General features: G+C 44.7%; 1 protein-coding gene across 5 annotated transcripts in view; it reads right to left on the bottom strand.

The window, feature by feature from the left end:
* Positions 1-2738: 2738 nt before the first annotated feature.
* The window catches only part of LOC135918348 (uncharacterized), a 90082-nt gene continuing 69598 nt past the window's right edge, over positions 2739-23222 (bottom strand). For all 5 annotated transcript variants that reach the window (XM_070521348.1, XM_070521343.1, XM_070521353.1 and 2 more), the window contains 3 exons: positions 22639-22686; positions 14660-14853; positions 2739-5649 (listed from right to left, as the gene is read on the bottom strand). In XM_070521348.1, the coding sequence (XP_070377449.1) occupies positions 5418-5649; positions 14660-14853; positions 22639-22686 (474 nt within the window). In that variant the 3' untranslated portion in view covers positions 2739-5417. The remainder of the gene's footprint in view (positions 5650-14659; positions 14854-22638; positions 22687-23222) is intronic.

Raw genomic sequence — 23222 nt, 5'->3', positions numbered from 1 at the left:
TTTTCGAAATAGGTCCCCCTGAATAATTTAAATGTGCAATAAAAAAAATCGACCCTGGGTGGTCGCATATGGCGAAAAAAATCGACCCTCAAAGGGTTAAAGGAAACGGCGCCAAGTTGAAGCGGTATGTCGCTGCTAAAGCCCCTCCAGAAACGTGGCGAGGGGTGGTGCTTTAGTGCTATACTCTGGCATATAATGGTCAGTATACCAGAGCACTGCAGACTCCAATAAATGAAATAATCCCGCAAACGACATGACGCCACGGCGACAACTAAGCAAACAATGTCGCAGTTTCGCCCGAAAGGCGAAGCATCGATTGCGATAGCAAATTAGTATAGACAGCTATACGAAGTAAGGATGGTAATTTTATCGTCCGTATAAACTTGGAAACATTCGCTAAGTGAATTAACAAGCATGGTGTCAGCGCGCACAAGCAAACATGAACACATATGACACTCGACGAGCGCGGACACTCGCTGTCGAAACGCCGGTGTAAGCAAGCGCGGCAGCAGCAGCGAGCGAAGTGACCTTCGTGTTGGCTACTGCTTCAACGCAAGAGCGGCGAGAACACAGCGCGAAGCCGTCTGCAGATCCCTTTAAAGAGACGGCCATTCGTTATTCTATGATACGACGCGCGCGGCCACGCAAACTACGCACTTGGAAAAGTATTCTGTAAGAGTCCACCTAATGCACATGTCCATTTCGTCTCTTGCTGAAGTGCCTAGTGGCTGTGGCGCCTCGCTGCCGCGGATGCGCAGCCCAGCCCAGCCAATCACAACTTCAACAGCAGGTGAAGTGGACATGTGCACAAGGTGGACTCTTACAGAATACCTTCCGTTTTGGCGTACTGCCGCTCCTCCCTCCCGCACTGCCTCCCCGCTTTCCTCCGTATCGCGCGCGAGGTTGAGCCGCGATCGTCAGGTCCCCTTGCGCGTAGTCGCGAAATGCGCAGTTGCTGCCGAAGCACAACACCGCCCCCCTCCCTCTCATCCTTTTGCGCGACAGAAGACGGCGCGTTTGCTCTGCTTTCCTCCTGAGCGCGATCGTCAGTTTCCCTCGCGTGCTTTCACTCACATATACAGCATACGACGCGCGGCGACGATGTTATCGCCCTTAGACTTTATACGGAACATCACGGCGACGGCAAAAATGCGCTTGGAGTGTCTACAGAATTGCTACCGCAATGAAACAACTGGTCGCAGGTGGGATACGAACACACGTCTTCACATCACGCGTGCGATGCTCTTCCCAAATGGGCTACCGTGACGCGGATTCACATGCACTTTCTGGGGTATACATGTCGCTCTACTAAAGCCGCTCCGACCATTGACGAAGCGCGACAAAAAAATGACATTGGAACAGCATCGTCACATTATGCGAGCCCAGAAGTACATACCGTGGCCACATAGGTGTGTCTAAGACGGCTAACTATCAATTTTGGGGAAACATAAAGAAGAAAAATGCACACTCGCGGATTAACTTGCGCATAAAATCATTGGTTTAACTGTGAAAGCATTACAGTGATCACAAAAGTATTTGATTCTTGGGCTTTAACATGCCAAAGCAACACGGGCTACAATACAGTTGACTCCCATTAATTCGACTCCGGCCGGCGCTCAAGAATTTCTATGGGTCCAAATGTTCGCGGAATGTGGCTTTCGCCTGACAATTCGAACTTGACCAGCCAGCACGTGCGCGCTTGATCCTTCTCGTCTATTTCGGGACAGTGAACGAGTTGAACACACGTAAAGAAAAAAAAAATCCCCGTCGAAAACGCCTATTTTTTGTCTGTATTAGGAAGATTTTCGAGCAATAACTGTAGCTCACAGTATTTAGTACGGTATTTACCCGATTCTAACATGCGCCTGCTTCTTATAAGCAAATTTGTGCAATCGGACACGATACCAAAACTTTCTTTGCGGCTACCACAACACCGATGTACTGCGGCGAAGCTGACTTTATGAAGCCGGCCGCCGTTGTGCAACACAGGCCGACCCGCACGGAGCAAACTTTCCTGACGAACTTTCGGTGGCGAGCGCCGGCGCGGTAGCGTGCCGTGTCTTTTTGTTTCTTTTTTTTTTGTTAAAAAATCGGGTGCGTGTTAAATTTCTTGGACACACAGCAAGTGGGCGCGCGTCTGATTAGGGGGCATGTTAGAAACGCGAAAATAATGTCAAATGAATCAGCAGTGTTAGTTTTTTTCTGCATCTTGTGTAATTCGACACATGGAATAATTCCATCAATTTCGTCCGTCCCGTCAGGGTCGAATTGACGAAGTCAACTGTAGATGCTATAGCGGAAGGCTCCGGTTTAATTTTGACCCCCTGCGTTTTTGTAACATGCACCTATATCAAAGTACATGCACTTTTCCTTTTGTTTTTTTGCATTCCATCGCTATTGGAAGGACACCGCTGCAGCAAAAAATTGACCCAGGAACCTCTTGCACGGCAGCAGAAAGCCACACATAGACCCCATGGCAGGTGAAGTTCAAAAATCAAGCGCTGCTTCTTAAAAGAAAGAAATCAACATTTCTAATTCAGTCAATAATACTACGATGTCTTCCCATGCCAGCATCCTACCTGCGACTATCTAAAGGCATTCCAGGAACGATATCTAGGAAGATTTGAACTGACAACAGCACTTGTGCATTTCAATGTTAACAAGCTGCTGAACTCCGGCCCAGACCAGTGACTGCACTTTCAATCTGGTTGAGCAACCACTAGAAACTTGGAAACAAGTGAGATAAAAAAAAAAGTTTATTAATACCAATATAAAAGGGAACAGAACAGTTTCTGCAATTACACCGGACTGCATATGAAAGCAAATAGTACATATAATTTAATAACACAAATTTATGTACACAAGTATTGCCACAGATCACCGACAGTGCACTTTCAGCAAAAAAGAAAACGTAGCAGTAACCCTATTGCAATTGTGCATTTTAAGAGATTCTGTGACCAGGACATCCTTTGTCCTAGAAAAAGAAAAGTACAAACAATGCATGCATACAAATTCGATAAACCTGTCTTTGATGCCCTGGCTTTTAACATTGGCACAACAGTTCCGACAGACAACATAAGCAGAGGCTGTATTCAAAGCATTATGTTCTGTCACCATCTCCACACTGTGCACCTCAAGGTTCAACTCTGTTTTGGCAAACATTAAGAACCAGAACACTCAGTAGAATATGATGTTAATCACTTGTTCTGTGCACAAAAATTTTTGGTACGCATGATGATCACTCGAGTCTCACTATATAGCAACAGCAGCTAAAGCCTGAATGAAGGTTCCATGCTCTTCATAACTATACAGTGCTGCAAAATAGACTTCCATTTGCTTCCATTTGGATGGCTTTCTACATGCACAGTTTTTAGCAGAACAAACTTGTGCGTAAAGATTATATACATTAGTCTACAGCAAATGCATTTCTATGCTATATATAACGACGTAGTCTCCAAAGTGTATGCCTTTTGAAAGCCTTTTGATATATCACTGGAATGGTCTTGGAACAGACAAGATTCATAAAAGAAAAAAAAAAGCTTTCACCGGTTCTTTTTAACCAAACCTATAGAAAACAACATTGTGACAGAGAGCACACACATATGCATGCATAAATTCACCGTGAAACAAGTACTTGTGACAGGACAAGTGTAGGACTCCTACAGAATTCAACACCGTCAATATTTGGACTGAATCGCTGGCATCTAAAGGTCAAATACCTTTATGGCTGCGCAATATGCACTCCCCTTACAGCAATCATAGTGCAAGTTAGAATATTCTGAACTGCTATATATTTCTCAATGGCCTAAGAAGTATTTGCTTGAGTAATATGGTAGCCAAGCTCAGGCTAACACGACTTGTTTTAAGCATCAAGGGAGTGCCCATTTACATCACTGCCCAGACTAGCAAGCAACAAAAAAACCGGGCCTTACGCAAGCCTTACCAGCCTCTAATGCACACAACCGCACAAAAACACCCTTGAACCCTAATTTTTTCTACCACAGACTCCCCAGTTAATGATAAGAGGCGAAAACATCTGTCACGTGAAAGCAAAACTAAGTGTGCTGCAGTGAAGGAAAATCCTCCAGATGAAAGCTCACTCGGCCTGCCTGGCAGTTTAATTTCAACTTTGGTGAAACGAACTTTTTCATTGCACAAGCTCTAAACACACAGCCAGGAAAAGAATTACAAGTTCATCCCTTGAATTTTCCCTCTCTCGTAGTGCAGACTCCCAAGTTTCAGGTTCCGCCAGCTACGTTGGTTAGAAAGACACAGTATATTTATACTCGGCAAAGGACTCCAGGAGGCATAATGAACAATGGGTCCAGATTACTTTACAGAGAAAGAAGACATACATGCGCATGCCAGTATACCAGAGCAAGCATGGTAGAGCACGGCACAGATCTGAACACAAGAGGGAAGAACATGGCAAGTGCGCTTGACAAGTGTGCTAATAGATGGTAGTGTGCTAACACCACCCATAAGACAGCACAAAAAGACATGTACTTGGCAAAACTGAGCACATCCCAGCTGTGCCCATGCATGCTTGTGGTTAGTGCCATGAAGAGGGCAGGTAACTACACCAGACGGTTGCCAATTTGTAAATATCACTGGACAACACCTTCATGCAACTTGACAGACAGCAACAAATGAAGGGATGTCATCAGTCCTGCCAAATTACACTTTTTCCTTTGTCTTTGGGGCCACATTTCTCAGTTGCTTTCAATGGGAGAGGCTGCTTTTAGAGCTCTTCTTTGTGTATTTCAGCTAAAGGCAGAAAACCTGCACAATCAAGAAAAGACTGCCTTTTCTTGTACGTACAGTTCAGTGAACATTCTTTGGCTGCAATTAGTCCATGTGAACAGCACTAACACTGGACTAAAGGAATGAATATACATTTTTCAGAAAGCTCATAAATAATAAGAAGAGTTTCAAGAGTGAAACGAATCTAAAAAGCATTCAAGTATAAGAAAGGAAGTGACACATACTTAACACTCACACACGCACAGGACCAAAAAACCTCCTATTTAAATTACTAGGCATATTTGCAGCACCAGTATATGCACTGTCCTTGCTAGTCACGATGTCTATTTCTTTTTTTTCTTCACAAGCGTTCACCTAGCTGCGTGGGTAGAAGGTCACATGCAAAATGAGCATTGGAAAGGAGGTGTGCAAAGGGACGCTCAAACTGAACAATAGTGCATACCTTTAGGCAGCATTTTATGAGGGGTGAACACCACTATGAACACGGACCTACTGGTGGCTACAAGGAGCAGGTGCCTGGAACACCCAACCATTGCGTCCCCCAGAGTGTGGAGTTGCAATTTTGTCAGCAGCAGAGCAATGCAGCCCCTCTAAAAGCAGCTCTCTCACGGATTGGGGGGGAGGCACAGACAGGAAAGAAAGGAGACAAGGGCTCAAATGACAAGTTCCGAGTCAGTGGCTGGCTGCGGTGCCACGAGTGCAGTGGTAAGCATAGCACGATGGTCAGCTGGAAGGTGCCCTCCAGTGCGAGGCACTACAAGGCGGGCACTCGGAGTGGCTGTCACAATGCGCTCAGTGCCGGGACCTGACAGCCGCTTGCCCAAGATACGAACTGCCGAGTACTTGGCACGCTGGTAGGCTTCCAACACGCTGATGCCCAACAGCCTGCAAGATAACCACCCCATCTCAGTTGAATGGCTTGTGCTGACATGCACTGAAGTGTACTGAAGGGCCCTCTTCTCCAGCAACATTTCTTTATGCTCTAGAGTATTATACCACATTTGCACAAATAAACACTGCTTCTCTCCTGTAATTTCCAGCCTTGAACTAGAAATTGTGCTGCAAGTTTTTTTTCAACATATCAGGTTTAAGTGTAAAACACCCAATTACTATTGCCTGCCTAACCTCTGCATGTCCACACAGAGGTTAAACAGATGCCAACAGATTTTCAGACAACCAACCTTTGGGACGTTCCTGGTTACTGAGACATGAGGCACTGGCCTCTACTACTTATGTACTGTTGCGTACTCCAGGGTAGTGTATCGTACTGCTGCCGAGAAGTAGCGACGCCTGCCTATCGAAGCTTGACCGATGTTACTTATTGGGTAGCGTGGCGTTGTCGGCGGGCTGCAGGCACCCAGTAGACCATGCGACCAAGCAAGGGCGAGACGATTTCTAGTGCGAACCTTGCACGGTTTATTCAAAGGTAGTTGAGAAAATTAGAAGAGCATGAAGTGATTAAAAGTACATTTCGGAGCCCCTTAAATAAGCTCTCTACAGTCGTGGGTGGGATCTTGCTTCCGTCGATGTCACGTGACTGGCACAGAAAGAGGGTCCCTCCTCCTCTGGTTATACCGAGCCTGCTGAAAGGAAGAAGTCGTCCCGCCTCCTGGAATTGTAGACGCCTGTCCGCCTCTTCTGCACTTTGCGGGTTCGTGGAAGTTCAAAGTCCAATTCGAGAAAAAAACCTCTCTAATTTCGGGGGCGCGCGCACGCGCATGCACGCACGCACACACACACACAAACACACACACGCAAAAGAGGCTGTACACTGCGGGGCTTCCGGCAGACAGGTAGACACTCGAAACGGTCACGGTGAATTAGGAAGTCATGCTTCATTTGGACGAGGCCTGGTGGAAGAAGGTCGGGTGAGAGAAAGTTCTTTTTGCGCGATGTGCGGGACGCCAACCATCGCAGGAGAAGTCACGCCTCATTTCGACGAAAATGGTCGGATGAAATTCCTTTCGCCACGTGGTGTCAGACGCCAACCCTAACAGTACAGAGGCAAGTAAAATTTCAGGCTATCAGATACAAACTGTCCAATAATTTGGAGACAGTTTGCTGTGCACCGTCATGAATATTGCTGCCACAGCTAATTGAAGTTCTGCCGCTAAGCCAGCTTTTGCTGTACCACGCCACTCAATTTATCCGTCAACAATGATCGAGCCTGAGATTGTGCACACGTAGTGGAGAGTGGAGCAGCAATTAACTAAAGTAGCTTGGTGGTCTGCAACCCAATGATAAATCATGGTCCAATCCCACTAGTACCACTAGCTTTCCTGTAAGCTCAAAGGATTCAGGGCGAAGCAGCTCACATGTGGCCGTAAAGCTTTCAGTTTGCACAGCCAACAACAGAGTGCATGAAACTGCTTCACATCACTATATCACAGAACTTATATATATCACGATGATGCACTTCCAACTTCACTTATCTGATTGCTAAATGAAAAATCATACAACACTGTGGAAAAATACATTAATGGTGCTTCTGGCTGCCTGGATGAATAAAGTTGAATAAAGTTACTGTATTCACTCGCTTAATGTAAGCACTCATGTAATGAATGCACCTCCCACTTTTTCAGTAAAAGTGTTTTATTTCTGTTTCTTGCACAATGATCGCCCCCCAAACTTGCCGCCACGAAGTAGGAGAAGCACGGTACAATTCGGTGTCTGGTATGAGGTCTGACATGCTGGAATGGCTGCCAGATCCGAGGCGTTTTGCTGCGCCGTGGCGCTATATTGGACGCCTGCCATGCGACAAAATTAGGAGACAAACTACGATTTGGCATCCAATATGGCATCTAATGTGCTGAAATGGCAGCCGAATCTGAGGAGTTTTGCCATGCCATAGTGCCAGATCGGAGGCTTGGCATGCGACAAAAGTAGGGGGGACACTGTACAATTTGGTGTCTGATGTGCTGGAACAGCAGGCGATTGGACACCTGACGTCCGGTAGTGCCGTAGGCCATCCCCCGTAGCGCCAGATCGGACACCTGGCGTGCGATAGATCGTGTGATGGTACGGTACAATTTGTACGGTGGTATGGCATGCAGCAGCATGGCAAGATGCCTCAAATCCGGTTGCTATTCCAGAGCTATGACATATCAAAACGCCTCTGCCGTTCCAGTGCATCGGATGCCGTATCAGACGCTGAATCGTACTGTGCGTCTCCTACATTTTAGAGGTGATTGTGGAAAAAAACTGCCCAAAATTTGACCCCACATAATGAACAACGCCCCCAACTGCCCTACTTACTGGATATTTTGGCAGTCCTTGTCGCAGCCTTAAAAGCAGTCAGACCATTTTTCAGTGCAAAAGAGAAATGCAAACAAATAAATGCATGACCAAGCCAGCATATCAAAATGCTATTTCTGCGTTAAACCCAACAACAACCTCATTTGTAAATGCACGAGCTAGCTGTCATTTTACAAGTGCCAACATCCTTAGAAATGTTCGTAAGACACCCATGAGCATTTGAAATTGGCGACTCAAATAGCTAGTTATCTGGGGGTGAGGGAGACATATACAGTAAAACCTCAATAAACCGTACCCGCTTAAACAGTAGTTTCGTTTTCAAAGTAGTAAAGTCAAATCCTCAACTCAGCGGCCATTGAACATGTGTTTTGTATCTGCATAAACCGTACCAGCTTATTGCGTACGCATCGGTTAAAACGTAGCGTTTACACTTTTCGTCGAGCAAGTACGACGGTGCATCGTCTCCATCGGGCGCTCCGGCATAACAAGCCTCAGAGATCGGAACAACGGCCTCCAAGCGCCCTGTGCGTTTGCGTGTGAAGCCACATCAGCATCAACATCATTTCAACGCCGTGCCAGAGACCGTCGTGCAAGCGAGGAGTCGCGTCGGGTGCTCACCACAGAAGAAAAATTAGACATTGTCCGTACTATCGAACATGACACGAAGAAGTCGGCGCTGGCACGCGACAGGGATCTGCTGTTGACTACGGTGTGTGGCATTTGGAATGCGAAGAAGTTGCTCGGCAGTACTGCTGCGACCGCGAAGACATGTCGGCTACGAGGTTCGACTTTTTGCCATCGTTGCCTCTGTTGTTGCCGAAGTGTTGACTCACGACAGTGATGAGGACGACACGGAAAGTGACAGCACGGGCGATTCAGTCCCTACAGTGTCAGAAGCTGCGGGTTACGTCAGCCTCATGAATGCAATCGTCGCAACGAGAACAGGGGCGCGATAACGTAACTCTATTCCAAACGTAAAGTTTTCTAAACTCCGGCACCCGGCAATGAAAAAGTTGCCCCGGGACTTCTTCAGCACTATTGCGCGCGTGCATGGAGAATACGTAACGCCAACGAGCAATCTGCCATGCAAGTGTTTGCCGAGAAGAGGGGACTGGCTGGAAAGCTGGCACACAGCTTCAGTAAGTTTGAGGCTGCTGTCGTCGTCCTAGGCCGCCACGGCATCAAACGAAAATAACACTTTTGTCGCGTGAAGCAAATAAATACTGCATGTTTTTTCCCCTTTCATCACACTCTCTCTGAGTTACGTTTTCGGCAGGTAAGTGGGCGATCTCATGCTATTTCAATTAAACAGTAGTACTACCGTTTAGTGCGTACTTTTTCCGAGCTCTGGCCAACTACTGTTTCAACGAGGTTTCACTGTAATCACTGCAATGAAGCGCTTTCTACCTAGGCAGTTACTTTTGATCACACTGGCATGTAAACTGAAGTAGCTGTGATAGAAATGACCTTTTTTTAGTCTTTCCACGCAGCTAGGAGCACCATCGAGTTTTTGTACAAAATCAATTTTCGCTGTTTTCTTGTAATCATTCTTAGGTCAGGCAAATGAACATAAACTGGTTCAAGCTGATCTGAACCAGTCATATTTCACTCTCAAACTTATCTGAACTGAACTGTTTTCACTGAACTGGAATGAAAATTGGAATGAAAAAAAAAAGTTTGGTTCGACACTCTGGCCTTGGCTGTATATGCAATGCATATTCCTTGCATATGCAGTGCCGTAAAGGATTCACAGATGTTCCTGATGATTATTCTGATGAGCAAAAAGTCTTTGCTGCATTGTCGAAACCATATTCATATATGCCGAGCGAGAACTGCAGTTCTCTTATTCGTTTGACTGCACATTGGCCCATCGCTCACCGCACACACGAGTGCAAAGCGCCTTGCAACACTTTACATTTTAGCTGTCATGCTAGTCAGAGTACGCAGATTTTGGCTACTGATTCTTGATTGTTAAAGGTGTGCAGATACCTAAATCTCGAGCGACTATTTTTTACTCTTAGGTAATACACAGAATTTAGGGGACCATAATAACGACCAGCATATGCACGAGTGCGTCCCAAGTAATGATGTATCACTCAATTTCTACTGCACAGTTTCTCGTTTCAATATTCCCGCCAGCGGGGGTGAACAACCTTTAAGCAACATAAACTAAGTGTACCCGACGTCACGGAGGTCGTGTGAACCACCGAAGCATTGCCCACAGCTAACCGATGTGTCATCTCAATTTCACACTTATGCCCATGTTTGTCAATGCTGGAGCTAGGTGGGAGACGCGCACTCCCACGGCCGGGAGACGAGCACTCGCGGCCATGCTTTGGCAAACGCATGCGCAGTCGCACTGAAAATGCATCTCCACCAGCGTCCTTAACATCACAATATTTTGCCCTCAACAGTGATGCTTTTATTATTGCTATCGCGATAAGTCCAGAGAAGAGAGCAGTGTTTCATTTCTACTCTTTAAAATTGAAATAAATTACCCTTTAGCCGTTTGCTGTCAGCCATACTTCATGAAAGCATTCCTCATAAGCATGCAAAGATTATGATATAGACAATTAATCCTCTAAATTTGGTGTCTACACTCCTATACCATTCCCACTACAGTAGCTCAACATTTGGTAGCAGTGAGACATTGGTCCGAGGTTCACCATAAGGCTACAGGTGAAAATACATGCTGACAACTGGTGCATGGTAAAAGATGCATCTAGCTTGCTGCACACATGACATACCACATGTGGTGGAGATGTTGATCTTGGTTCTATACAGTGGCATGCCATTTGCGGTGTTGAAGGATAAGATTTGATGCTTTACAAAAAAACACAATATGCTGAACTTTTATGCAACATGTATTAGCATCCAAAACCATTTTGAAGTGAATACATTGCATGAAATGGCTAGTAATATTTTGGTTTGGTGATAAATGGTATGTTATACACTCAAACCTCGTTATAACAATGTTGAAGGGGAAGCCAAAATTGCTTTGTTATACCCATTATTGCCCTTTACTGCAATATATGCCCAATGAGGTGCCTAACTTTAAATGGGCAAAGAAGGCGGTCTTGTGGCCAACCAAACTGCTATGCAGGCATGTATGCAACAACATTTTATTAACCCTTTAAGGCGCCTTGTATACAATTGTGTACATTATATTTCTGGTGTTTTTTTCACGTTTAGGGCGCGCAATTTTCTATTAGGTTGGCTTTAGCGCATTCCCAAACTTTAAACTGACAACCATGTGCATTTTAGGCGCCATCTGTCGCATTTCAGTGAAGATGTTCATATCAAAACAAGAAATGGCGGACGCTGGAGCAGCAAAGAGCGGTGAGTCAAGTTCTTATCTTTTTAAAGCCGCTTTTTTTTATTGTGGAAAGCGAAAAAAATTAGACACGCTTGTGCATCATATGAAGTACTGAGGAGTGATAATTTCATCCATTCTGAGGAGATGACCGAACGCTAACGCTCGCACGCGCATGTGTACACGATTGTGTACAAAGCGCCGTGGTCGCTGCAGAAATGAAGAACGCTGAGAGTTGCTTTGATTTTCTTTCCAGGTTCTTTGGCCGTTCGTCGTTCTTCTTTCTACAGTGCAAACAAGCATAAGAAAACCCAAAAGACAGCTGAAAGGCTTTTGGAGCTCATTGCTGATAAATGTACGTGTGAAGCGACCGACGCCTGCGTTGCAGCTGCGTTCACCAACCTCACAGAAGAGGAAGATGCTGCTGCAGGGGAAACGCAAGCTGAAGAAGTGGACACTGAGAGTGCTTTTTCCTTTTGTGAACCTGGGTACCTGCAATTCTTTGCTGGACTACCACCACGACAATCAAACGCTGCCTAGAGCTAAACTCCTATATTTGATGAATTTTCGCTTGCAAGCTGCCGAAGCATTAATTAAGTCGGTACTACCCGAGAAAAAGCGTGGAAGGCCTTCTCTTGCAGAGATCCAAGCACCACAACCAAAGATATGGCAAGAAAGCAAGAATATTGCTTCCTTGCACCGACGCACACTAAGACTCCTTTGACCATTGGCCCGAATCCCGCGACCAGAAGGTGCGAATTAGGTACAAGCTCGAGAAGTGCACACGAGGCGCCCTGATATTCTGCATGAAATGCGCCGTGCCACTGTGCCTGACGAAAGAGAGAAATTGCTTCCTTGCATTCCACAAGTGAATTTTGTGACCACCGAGGCGCTGTGTACACAATTGTGTACGATGTTGCAAATAATAAGGTTTCATGATAACTTTCAAGAATTCGATGGTTTTGTGTTTCTTAGGTCCCAAAAAGAATGTTTATATATAAAAAGATTTTTTCTATGCATAATTGCAAGTGGCGCCTGAAAGGGTTAAAACAGAAAAAAAGCTTAGGCTTTTGCAACATGAAACTTTTTGGACCCTGACACAACAGCCTTTACAATAGCTGCCTTTTGTTCCAGTGTAGACTTTCACTCCCACTTTCCGCTTCGCTCGTTCATACTGTCATGAAAACGGCAAAACGGTGAAGCAGTCGAAGAGAACAGCTAGCACGCAGGCACAACATAACAAGGCACGCCGACTATGCAACTGATTCGCTGTTCTGACATAGCCCCTCTTTGTGAGCGAGGATGTTGAGCACATAGCCAGCCATCCTCCACGTAGCGAATAGCCGAGGAAGGGAAAAAAAAGTTTTATCCTTCCTCCATGCAGTGCATCTTGCCGCAATGGCTTGGCAGCTCGTGGCCTAAGAGATTGCACCAGTGTTGCTCACCGGTGTATTAAATGCAGGAGTTTCGAACTGCCGTATTAAATGAGTGCCAAATCGCACGGAAAGCAATATACTCCGCGCACTTATCAAAGATGAATCTAGTTCATTGGTATATCCATTGGTAGGACAATTCCATTTCGTTCTATCCATTATTTCCTTACCTCAATTCATTATAACCAGGTTTGAGCATTTGTTAGTAGGGAAGATTAACACTAGCTCTAGAGAGAGAGAAACAAAGAGGATGCATGTATTTCTCTAGGGCTTTGAAAGGGCAGTCACTGTATATTACTGCGTGTATTGTGACTTTATCAAAAATTTGGGCACGAAATATGAGTGCAGCCCACAGCCCACACACAAACAAAAAATAAATAAATTTGTACCTGCTTTGAAAAACTGACATGCTTGCCACTGTATGCAACGACCGTGGGACGCCTTTATTTTAGCGTTGTTTTAGCTGCTGGAACATAACTGCGGAGCTGGTGCAGCTGGAGTCTCGCAAGCGTGAATTACAAGATGAAGTCGTCCCTGGATGTAGGCATTCCCCACTTTCGCCGCACTTTCCTTGTAGCCGCTAATGCTATAGAAGCTGTGCAACAATGTACCGCCTTCATTATCGACCCAGGTTGATCACGTTCTAACATTTTTTTTTTTTTTTGCGGAGTACCAATGCCATCATCATTCTAACATGGACCATGTGACCTGGATATAGGTATGTACGACTGTATAGCACATAGTCGCAGATCCTGTCACAATCCATGTATCTTTCATTTATGCCCATTCAGTACCTATGCAGAACTTAACAATCGGCATGTCCCATAAATTCGAGTTGAACAGACACAGTAGGAATGATGCCAGTGCAGTCATATGATCGTCGTCTTGCTGCTGTTGTCACAAGCACATATGGTTGCGTCACATACACACAGCTACTAGACTTAGACAAATGCAATAGTCTACCTGATATCGCTCAGCAGAACCCCAGAAAATTCTGGATAGCCAGCTAGTACCCGCCAAATGTTTCGCTTAACATTGACCCCTGCATTCAGAAATTCATCTCAACTTGAAGCCCACGCTTGACTTGATTTAAATCACGTCTGTCATGAACGCACCACAGGAAACGCAATGAGTGTCTTGGGCGCGTTCGCACCAGGCGTCATTTATGTTAAGTCATGCATGGGCTTCAAGTTAAGATGCATTTCTGAATACGGGGGTGACTCCCACAATACGTGGAATCTATGAAATGTTTTGTTTTATATTTAGGTCCAACTCAAGGGGTGCAGCTCTTACAAAAGAACATACAGTAGTTTCGTTATAGAACATCAAAAATTCATTAACTTGGCAGTACTTGGAAACACACCAGTTCATTCAGAGAAGTCCCAAAACTGTCATAAGTAATAAATGACACTGTTGCCATTAATGTCTCTCTTCCTCCTTAGTGCACCTGTGAAATGGGCACATTTGCTTCTTGTAATAACTTTTTTTTTCTTTTTCTCTTTTAGTTGACCTGTAAACAGCACAGTTGTGTGCTGTTTTATCCTCCTCACAAGTGTAATTTATTTCACAAGTACTAGTATGCCCCTTGAGTGAATGCAAGTGCTAATTACCTCTGATTACTTAATAATTTGCTGTGCTCGGGGATAGGGAGTTTAATGTAGAATTTTCAATGCCATTTTATGGCAGGTGACAAACTATCTTTGGTGAGGCTGTGCATGATCATTAAGTCAGAAAGGAGAGATTCCACATGACTGGCAAGATTAAGAAAGAAGATGCTTTTGAGAGCTTGGTTGAAACTTGACTAATGCCACCTAAAATCAATCAGTCTCTCAATAGCATTTTACCCCACTTTAAATGTGAAGTTGTTTAAGTACAAAGTAAACTATCAACATACCGCAAGCACACATATTCAACCAGTAGGGCGAGGCCCACAGCAAGGGTGCGGATGCCAACATTATCGAAGACCTTGACAACCAGGCAGGCACCTGAGACTGCGCTGCCCATGATGACCAACACAGCAGCCGTCTGCAGCCAGTGAGCCGTTGACAGGCCACTAGGCAGCCAAACCTCTCCACGTTCCAACTCGTACTGCACATATGTGCCACAAACAAGCACTCAGCCACAAAACACACAAACCACAGGAAAATGGCATGACATAAATTACCACATTACACACAGGTACTACCACATTTACTAGGCCAGCCTCAATTCTCTGTCAACTGCAAAATTTGGAAGACGATTACACAAAAAAGTAAAACTTCCCTCGAATGCAAGCCGAATTAAATAAGGCATTCAACTGTGGCATTCAACTTCAATGGAAGATGCATTATGCACTTTATTACTGTTTTCAACACTTGCCAAAAACTTAGAAGAACTTGTTGGGCGAGTTGGTGCATATTAGCCAACAGTTTTATAACTGCGTAAACAAACGACCAGAGAGAGCCAGTGAGGTCTGTGGTCGTTAGTTTGTGCAGTGATAAATCTGTACTTGTCAAAAGAGTGTGCAAAATTCACTCCTCGTCTTTAACCTGGCCTCTTTACCACCAATTTATTCCCACAGAGCACTGTCCTCGCTAGTGACAAGATGCTATATTCAAACAGAATGGCACATGGCAACTCGTCAGCTACAATCATGGTCTCAGAGAATAGCCTACATTCGAGTACATACAGTACCTTAGTTATAGTCATCAACAAATAAGCTTCTCTGAAGAAAGATGCTTTCATTAAGCTGGACTCCAGCTCCAAAAGCATCACAAGAAACAAGGACTGAGAAAGTGAGTGAAGCTACAACTTCAAAGGTCATCCCATACAGAAGCAACTAAGCCCCTTTTCCAAAGTAAATACACATTAATTTAGTGCACATTCTGCAACCACAAATTTTGCCAGCGAGTTTAGGTAAGTGGAGCCCTTATACAAGAATACCTATTTTTTGCACCCTGAAAAAAAAAACAAGAAAAATGCATACATGCATGCATGCATGCATACATACATACATACATACATACATACATACATACATACATACATTTTTGCAGGGTGCAGACCTTACACGAGGCAGGCTTATGTCAGTGAAGCCTCGGACTGTGCTCAGACTGCCTTGCAGAATAATGCAACCACTGGCAGCCAACTTTAAACCCACTTATTCAATTGTCACCATTGCATCTGCTGCACTCATCATTTCACAAGCTAGCCTTATCCGCACTCTCCCAAATATATATATATATGCTGGCCTTACTGTGAGTAAATACAGTACTTTCATTGAACATACTACATGCAAGATATATAAAACCTGAAAGCCAGTTGCATTTCTAGGCCGAATTTACCAGATTCTAATACCCACGTTGTTTTCCAAGAAATATTTTTTGAAATAAGCCTGTGTGTTACAATTGCATACGGGAACAAGCCCACACTTGCAGCATTGCAAACAACATGTCCTCAGAGCCATCATTGCCACTGCCACAATAAGCTCGCAAAAAGAACACATTACCATGTAGATTGGCAATGAGGACGTGTGCTTTCATTCAAACTAACTTATTTCACATGATAATACAGTCAAACCCACTTATAACGATGAAGCGGTATGAGCCTTGGAATAGAAGATGAAGAAGCGCAGGAGTCTGGGTTCAGGAGAAGAGAAGAAGAAAGTGAGAATAAAATGTAGACAAGATGGACGCCAGTTCCACAGCAATGCTTTACGTTTACTGTGTCCTTTAAGTAGGAACGCTACATTATTTTGGCGCAGCCGACAGCGAACTTCAACATGTGGGTGAGATTTTTCCTTGAGGAGACCTCCGCGGACAAGATCATCTTTTCGAGATACCAAGCTGAAGATGAACCAGCGGTGGAACTACCTCGCGAACTCAACTCGGCAGAACTCATGAACCTGGTTTTAGAGAAGGCTTCCATGGACCCTGATGAACTACGTCGGAAGGGTGCTGTGAACGTGAACTTGCCTCTGGTGATCTTCGACGAATTAGTTCTTCAACCGATGCGTCGGAAGGACTCTGGATCACAGTCGTCGACGGAAGAGGTGAGCCTCGTTTTGAAAGCACTTCGGCTACAACAAGAACAGATTTCGCAACAAAACCAGCTGGTGACATCGCTTATAAGCTCTTTAAACGCTGAGAAGCCAGTGACTAAATTTGTAGAACCTGATGCATTCGACGGCATGTCATCAAGTCCAGAAGGTTGGCTTGAATTCTATGAATATGCCGCTGGAAAGAACAACTGGCACTCTAATGAGGACAAGATTACTAACATGCGTAGTTACTTAAGCGGTGTTGCACGGAAGTGGTATGATTTGCACATTATTGAAGAGGCTGGCAACTCTTGGAATCAGTGGAAAGAAAAATTCTTGACGACATTCCGAAGCAACCCAGTGCAAAGGTGGGACGCCGCGCTTAATTTCAAATTCAAGCAAGGCTCCCTCGTAGAGTATTTCTTTGACAAATGCCGCCTTTTAAAGCTGGCCGAGCCTATGCTTCCTCCGTCTGCCGTAGTAGCACTAATAATGCACGGACTGCACGCGCAAGTCCTGAAGCAAGTGCAACTACGGTCACCTAAAACTATGGACGGGCTCCTGGAGTGCCTTCACGACATATCATTTACTTCAGAAGAAAATATAAACGCTAGCTCAAGCGGTCACTTCACACGGTCCGGCACGGATTGGTCAAGCCGTAATCAGCGAGAACCGCGCCGCCTTGCAGGCGGCACAGAGAGCTTGGGTTGGCGCGCTCCCAGAGGTCGGGTGCATAACATCGACAGCGACCCTGTTCCCCTACTTTCGGACGCTGAAGAGGCTCCGACGACAAAAAACTGATAAACAAGGGTGATCAGTCCGACCCGATGACCACAACTGAGACTGTTTATTTAACTTGCTCTAGCCTACTTCACATTCCTGTGAAAGTGGGAAACAGACACATGATGGCTTTGGTTGACAGCGGTGCTTCTGTGTCTATAATAAATGCCAAGCTGGTAGATGCAAGTCACCTGCATAGTGGAAGAGTACTACGGGTGCAAGGCTACGATGGAAAAGTGACAATGCATAATCAGTGGGCCTCAGTAAACATCGAGTTCCAAGGTCATGAAATAGCGAGTGAAGTACTGGTGATTGAGGGGGTGACGTATGACTTTCTGCTATCCAGACCAGATATAAAGAAACTAAAAATCAACGTATACTGGGACGATGCGGTTTTAGTGGAAGGACTATCAAGGCAAGAGACACAGCCGGATAGAAAGGATAACCTGCGAGTTGTCAATTGCGCGGAGGATATTGCAACGACCTATCCTGAACTAGTGTGCATAGGAAGCTATCCACCGGCGATGACGTCACACAAGGTGCCTTTCGAACTCACCGACAAGACCGTCATCCGAAAATCACCTTACAACATGTCAAGAGAGCGCAAGATATGGTTGAAGAAGGAATTGCAGGAGATGCTAGACGCCAATATAATCCGGCCTTCGGTGTCACCCTTCGCCTCTCCCATAACTATTGCGCCGAAAGAAGATGGAACTTTCAGACTGTGCACAGATTACAGGGTTCTCAACCGACAGACAGAACTTATACCATTTCCCATGCCGAAGATAGACACGATTATAGATGAGACAGGTGGTTGCCGATGTTTTTCACGTATTGACTTGTGCAAAGGTTTCTGGCAGATCCCGCTAACCGAAGAAACAAAAATGTACACTGCTTTTATCACGCCCTTCGACCTGTACGAGTATAACCGGCTTCCTTTCGGCTGGAAAAACTCACCAGCATGGTTCCAGAAGATTATGAACGAAGTCCTGAAGCCTTTCCTAGGTGTCTTTTGTAACGTGTACATAGACGATATTATCGTCTTCTCCAAAACAGAGACGGAGCATCAGGCACACCTGTCCCAGGTATTAAATGCCTTGAGCTTGGCACACCTCAAGGTTAATTTTAAGAAAAGTGCGTTCTTTCAAAGAAAAGTGGTGTTTCTTGGAAGAGTCTTTGATGGGACTACCAAAAGCACGAAACAAGAGTCCGTCGAGAGGATTTCCCAACTGGTAAAACCATATGACGTACACTCATTGCGTGTATTTTTGGGATTAGCAGGACATTTCAGGCCCTTCATAAAAGACTTTGCCATCAAAACAAGATGCCTCACGCGCCTAACACAGAAAGAAGTTCCATTTGAGTGGAATGAGGAATGTGAGAGAGTCTACCGTGATCTGGTGCACAGAATATCTGCTGACCCTATTCTACGCATACCAGATTTCACTTTACCCTTTGAACTGAATACCGACGCCTCACACTATGGGACAGGTGCAGTCTTGTACCAGAAATGTCCAGAAGCATCCGGCCGAGAAAAGCGACACGTAGTAGGTTACTACAGCTACACCCTCAAGCCACCTGAAGTCAACTACACCACTACTGAAAAGGAAGCTCTTGCAGTCCTCAAAGCAATTCAGTACTTCCGTACGTACCTAGAAGGTGCGAAGTTTACTTTGTTCACCGATCACCAAGCCCTCACTCATCTCTTGAATATGACCCAACCTAAGGGACGTATCGCCAGATGGGTGAACTATTTGCAGCAGTTCGATTTCACCATCTCCCACAGACCTGGACCCCTTTTGACTGATGCAGATGCATTGTCTAGACTGATGATACAGGCCAACAACGAACAATCGGCAGAAATCAATGAAATTAAATTGTGGGAAGGCACTGAACAATTGATTTTTAGGGAAGGTCGCTATCAAGTCCCGCCAACGCTGGTTTCCAGGGTGCTTTATTTGTACCACGATAGCCCAGAATCTGGAGGACACGACGGATTTTGGCGCACCTACAACAAGCTAGTCAAGAGATTTACGTGGCCTCACATGAAAGACGACGTCAATCGATACGTTCGTTCATGCCACATTTGTCAAATCAACAAAGTGAAATATAAGCAGCCTACGGACGCCATGATAATACCTTGCCACTCAAACGTGCCTTTTGAAGTTATACACCTGGATTTCGCCGAGCTAAATAAGAAACGAGAAGGAGTCCGAAAAACGCAAGCTTTTCTTCTGGCCATAGATGAATGCACCAGGATGGTCGCGGCACGGGCAGGAAAAGAAGATGCGAATAGTGTCATCGCCCTTCTCGAACGGGATATGTTTAGGACAACCAAGACAATTGTATGTGACAACGGTCCAGCGTTCAAGAGCGAAAAGCTAGCAAGATGGGCTCGAGACCATAATATATCAATCCAGTTCTGTGCGCCATACCATCCCGCAGCGAATGGGCTTGCAGAGCGTGCTATACGAGATGTTAAACAATACATCAGGATGTACGATAGTTTCCCTGGTGGTTGGAAATGCTCTTTAGAAGCAGCTGTAAGACATCACAATCGCTCCTACACCAGCGGCTTGGGATGCAGCCCGCAATTCGCTTCTTCAGGAGAAACCCCTATTCTTCAGGCGGACCGTGAACTTGGGCTGTTAGAAAATCTCCAGATCGTCGAGGAAAGGAAACAGAAATCGCAGGAGGAGAGGTACCGTAAACGAATGAAAAAAAATTTTGACAAGAGACATTGCTCAGATATTCCAGACATTCAAGTCACCGACCTCATTCTAGTTAGGAAAGGAGTAAGAGAATCCAATGCCAAATTTTATGGTCCTTACTCTGTGACAAAGACGGCCACTCAGAAAGGAATATTGAAGACTGTGTGGTACATTGGCGAACGTGGCTCAGTTGAATGTGCTTCGATTGGAAACGTTTTCAAGTATTACCCCAGGAGGGGTTAGCAAAAGAAACCTGGAAGGGTGAAGCGGTATGAGCCTTGGAATAGAAGATGAAGAAGCGCAGGAGTCTGGGTTCAGGAGAAGAGAAGAAGAAAGTGAGAATAAAATGTAGACAAGATGGACGCCAGTTCCACAGCAATGCTTTACGTTTACTGTGTCCTTTAAGTAGGAACGCTACAAACGATACAGGTTTTAACAATATATCGGTTATAATAATGAAAAGCTACTGCACCATCAACTTTTTATGCTTTCTATGGAGAAATAACCCACTTACTACAATGTCCCCATGCAGCATTATCGGTTATAATGATAACGATAAGTCTGGCTGCTGGGTGCCCAAGCCAAATGGTAATTGAATGCGAAATCCTTGAAACGAAAAAAGAAAAAGTGAAATGTGAGCTGCTGCACGATCGCCCGCTACCCCAACTGCCACCACGCGCTTCTCTCCATGAGAGGTGCACGGCAGCCTCGCACACATCTCTGCCGTCGCCCTTCCACCCCTCCAAACCCTAATGGATTGCACCCATAGCTCTGCCTCAGCGTTGTCCTCGCGGTCCTCTAGAGGACTCAGTCCCTCATGGACTTGTTTTCCCGAGGGACCTTCCGCTTCATTGCGTGGAGTACCTGGATGTCTTGGAGAAGAATGTCAGCAAACTTCGCGTAAACCAAGCAGGGCTGACGGACATGCGGTTTTCTCGTGCAAGCAAGTGGGAAGTATGTGGAGAGATGCTCGTGGCGATCTCATCTCAGCGTTTCTTCTGGATTTCTCAAGCTGAGATGCTGCTGCGGCAACCTTCCAGCATTTGTTAAAAGCTGCCTTTTGGGGCCACCAGAACGATGCCTCGGTAAAGCTCGTATGCCACTTGCCGCCCGTGACCCTTGTCTGTAGTTGTTCTAAAAGTGTCATTCTTGAACGCCGACAGCCACGGCTTGTTGTAGGAAGCAGGGTTAAACGGTTAGACGAGTCAACACAATCAGAAGCCGGATGGAGGAAGGTGGTGGGGAGAACTGGCCTCCCCACCATTATAGTTTTCTTGGAACAGCCATGTCATCTCCCATTTTGATTTCTTTTTTTCATTCAACCCTGTTATAACAATGGAATTTTCATGGTACTTGAATACTGTTATAAGTAGGTTCAACTGCAGTAGTGGCAACAAGTGTGCACCGCATGTTTTTGGAGTTCTGAAAACTAGCATGCATTGCTGGACAAACTGGCAAAGTGGTTTGCTGAGGACTGGTATACCATCCTATTCATGATGGTTGCCAAGTTATTCAAGAAATATTACTAAAACACTATGGATAACATAAAAAATTACATGTGGTCCATTGACAGAGTGAATAAATTTCCATTCTGTAATGGTAAATTCTACATATTTCATTATTTTTCTCACTGTGAAAATCAGAGGCATGCTACTTGTTTTTTGTTATAAGCAGTTTGGGTGCACATTAGGTTTTCAAATGCACTGGAATCAGCTCAACACAGTAATAAAAAGTGGTAGCTCAGGTGATAAAAATTTTGCTTAAAAAATACACATTCTGTATTTTCATCCACACAGCCATGCTTGAGGTTGTAATTTCAGCACAACCGAGCATATTATCACGAAAATGTGCTGCAAGAACACCTCTCCAAACTTCACTCCAAGAAAGACAGCTCAGTGGTTTTGAAATTCTTCTTTCTGTGTGCTACAGTGCTATGTAACACTATTTTTTTCGTGTGGCACTGTTTCCATTGCCATCAATTGCTAACCGGTCTTTGCTATGCAGCAATATTCAAAAAGAACTACATCTCATGAACTTTAAGTGATGGATAATGCTACAAAGACTACATTATGCTGCAGTCAGGTGGATGGCAATTTGCCACTGCATGAATTTAGCTCCAACTTATGAATTACAGCACAACTAATTTGATTAACTCTTTTCCTACCGCATCTATTGAGAATAGTTAGACCACTAACGATGGTTTCAAATGCTGTTCTCGAGACCTTCCGCACCGCTCATGGACACACTGCATCATGTGACATATAGAAGGAGAAGTAAACTTTTGTTTGTTAGAGTTCATTCCCGCTTGGCGGATACCTTTGAAATATCTCCCAAGACACACACACTACTTCCAATTGTACTCACTTCTTCATTGCAGACTTTGCAACGGTTGCTGTCTGAATTTCCAGCAGACTGTAGAAAGCAGCACAATGAAAGAATAAAATATGAGTTAGTTCACTTAAACCAAAGCCAGCAGTGGAACAAAGGTCACAAACAACAAAATACACACAGTCACTTTCACCTGCCTGCACATAAAAAGTCTAAGGAGAGCTTAACCGCTACTCCTTCCAGTAAACATAGTACTACATACATTTGCTCTACATATATTTACCTACATTAGAAATATCTATACATTAAAACTTAATTCGAAGTCATCACAACCCCTATCAGTCCTGCCAACCTTGAAATTCTATAAATGCCAAGGTTGAAGTGAAAATACAGTAGAACGTCGTTATAGTTGAACCTGCATATAGTGAACTAATAGTTTTAGTGAATAGAAATGCAAGTCCCTAATACACTCTCATAGGCATCCATTTTTTCATTGATGTAGTAAAGACAGGTTTGTGAAGAATTGCGTAAATAGAAGAAAAAAAATTAATTTCTTTACTATATCTAAAATTATATGAATGGTGCTACTGAAGAACATGAAAATATTACGTAGTAAAAAG

This window comes from Dermacentor albipictus, chromosome 1 (genome assembly GCF_038994185.2).
Source record: "Dermacentor albipictus isolate Rhodes 1998 colony chromosome 1, USDA_Dalb.pri_finalv2, whole genome shotgun sequence".
Taxonomy (NCBI): Eukaryota; Metazoa; Arthropoda; class Arachnida; order Ixodida; family Ixodidae; genus Dermacentor; species Dermacentor albipictus.
This window is presented reverse-complemented; position numbering and strand designations above follow the sequence as displayed.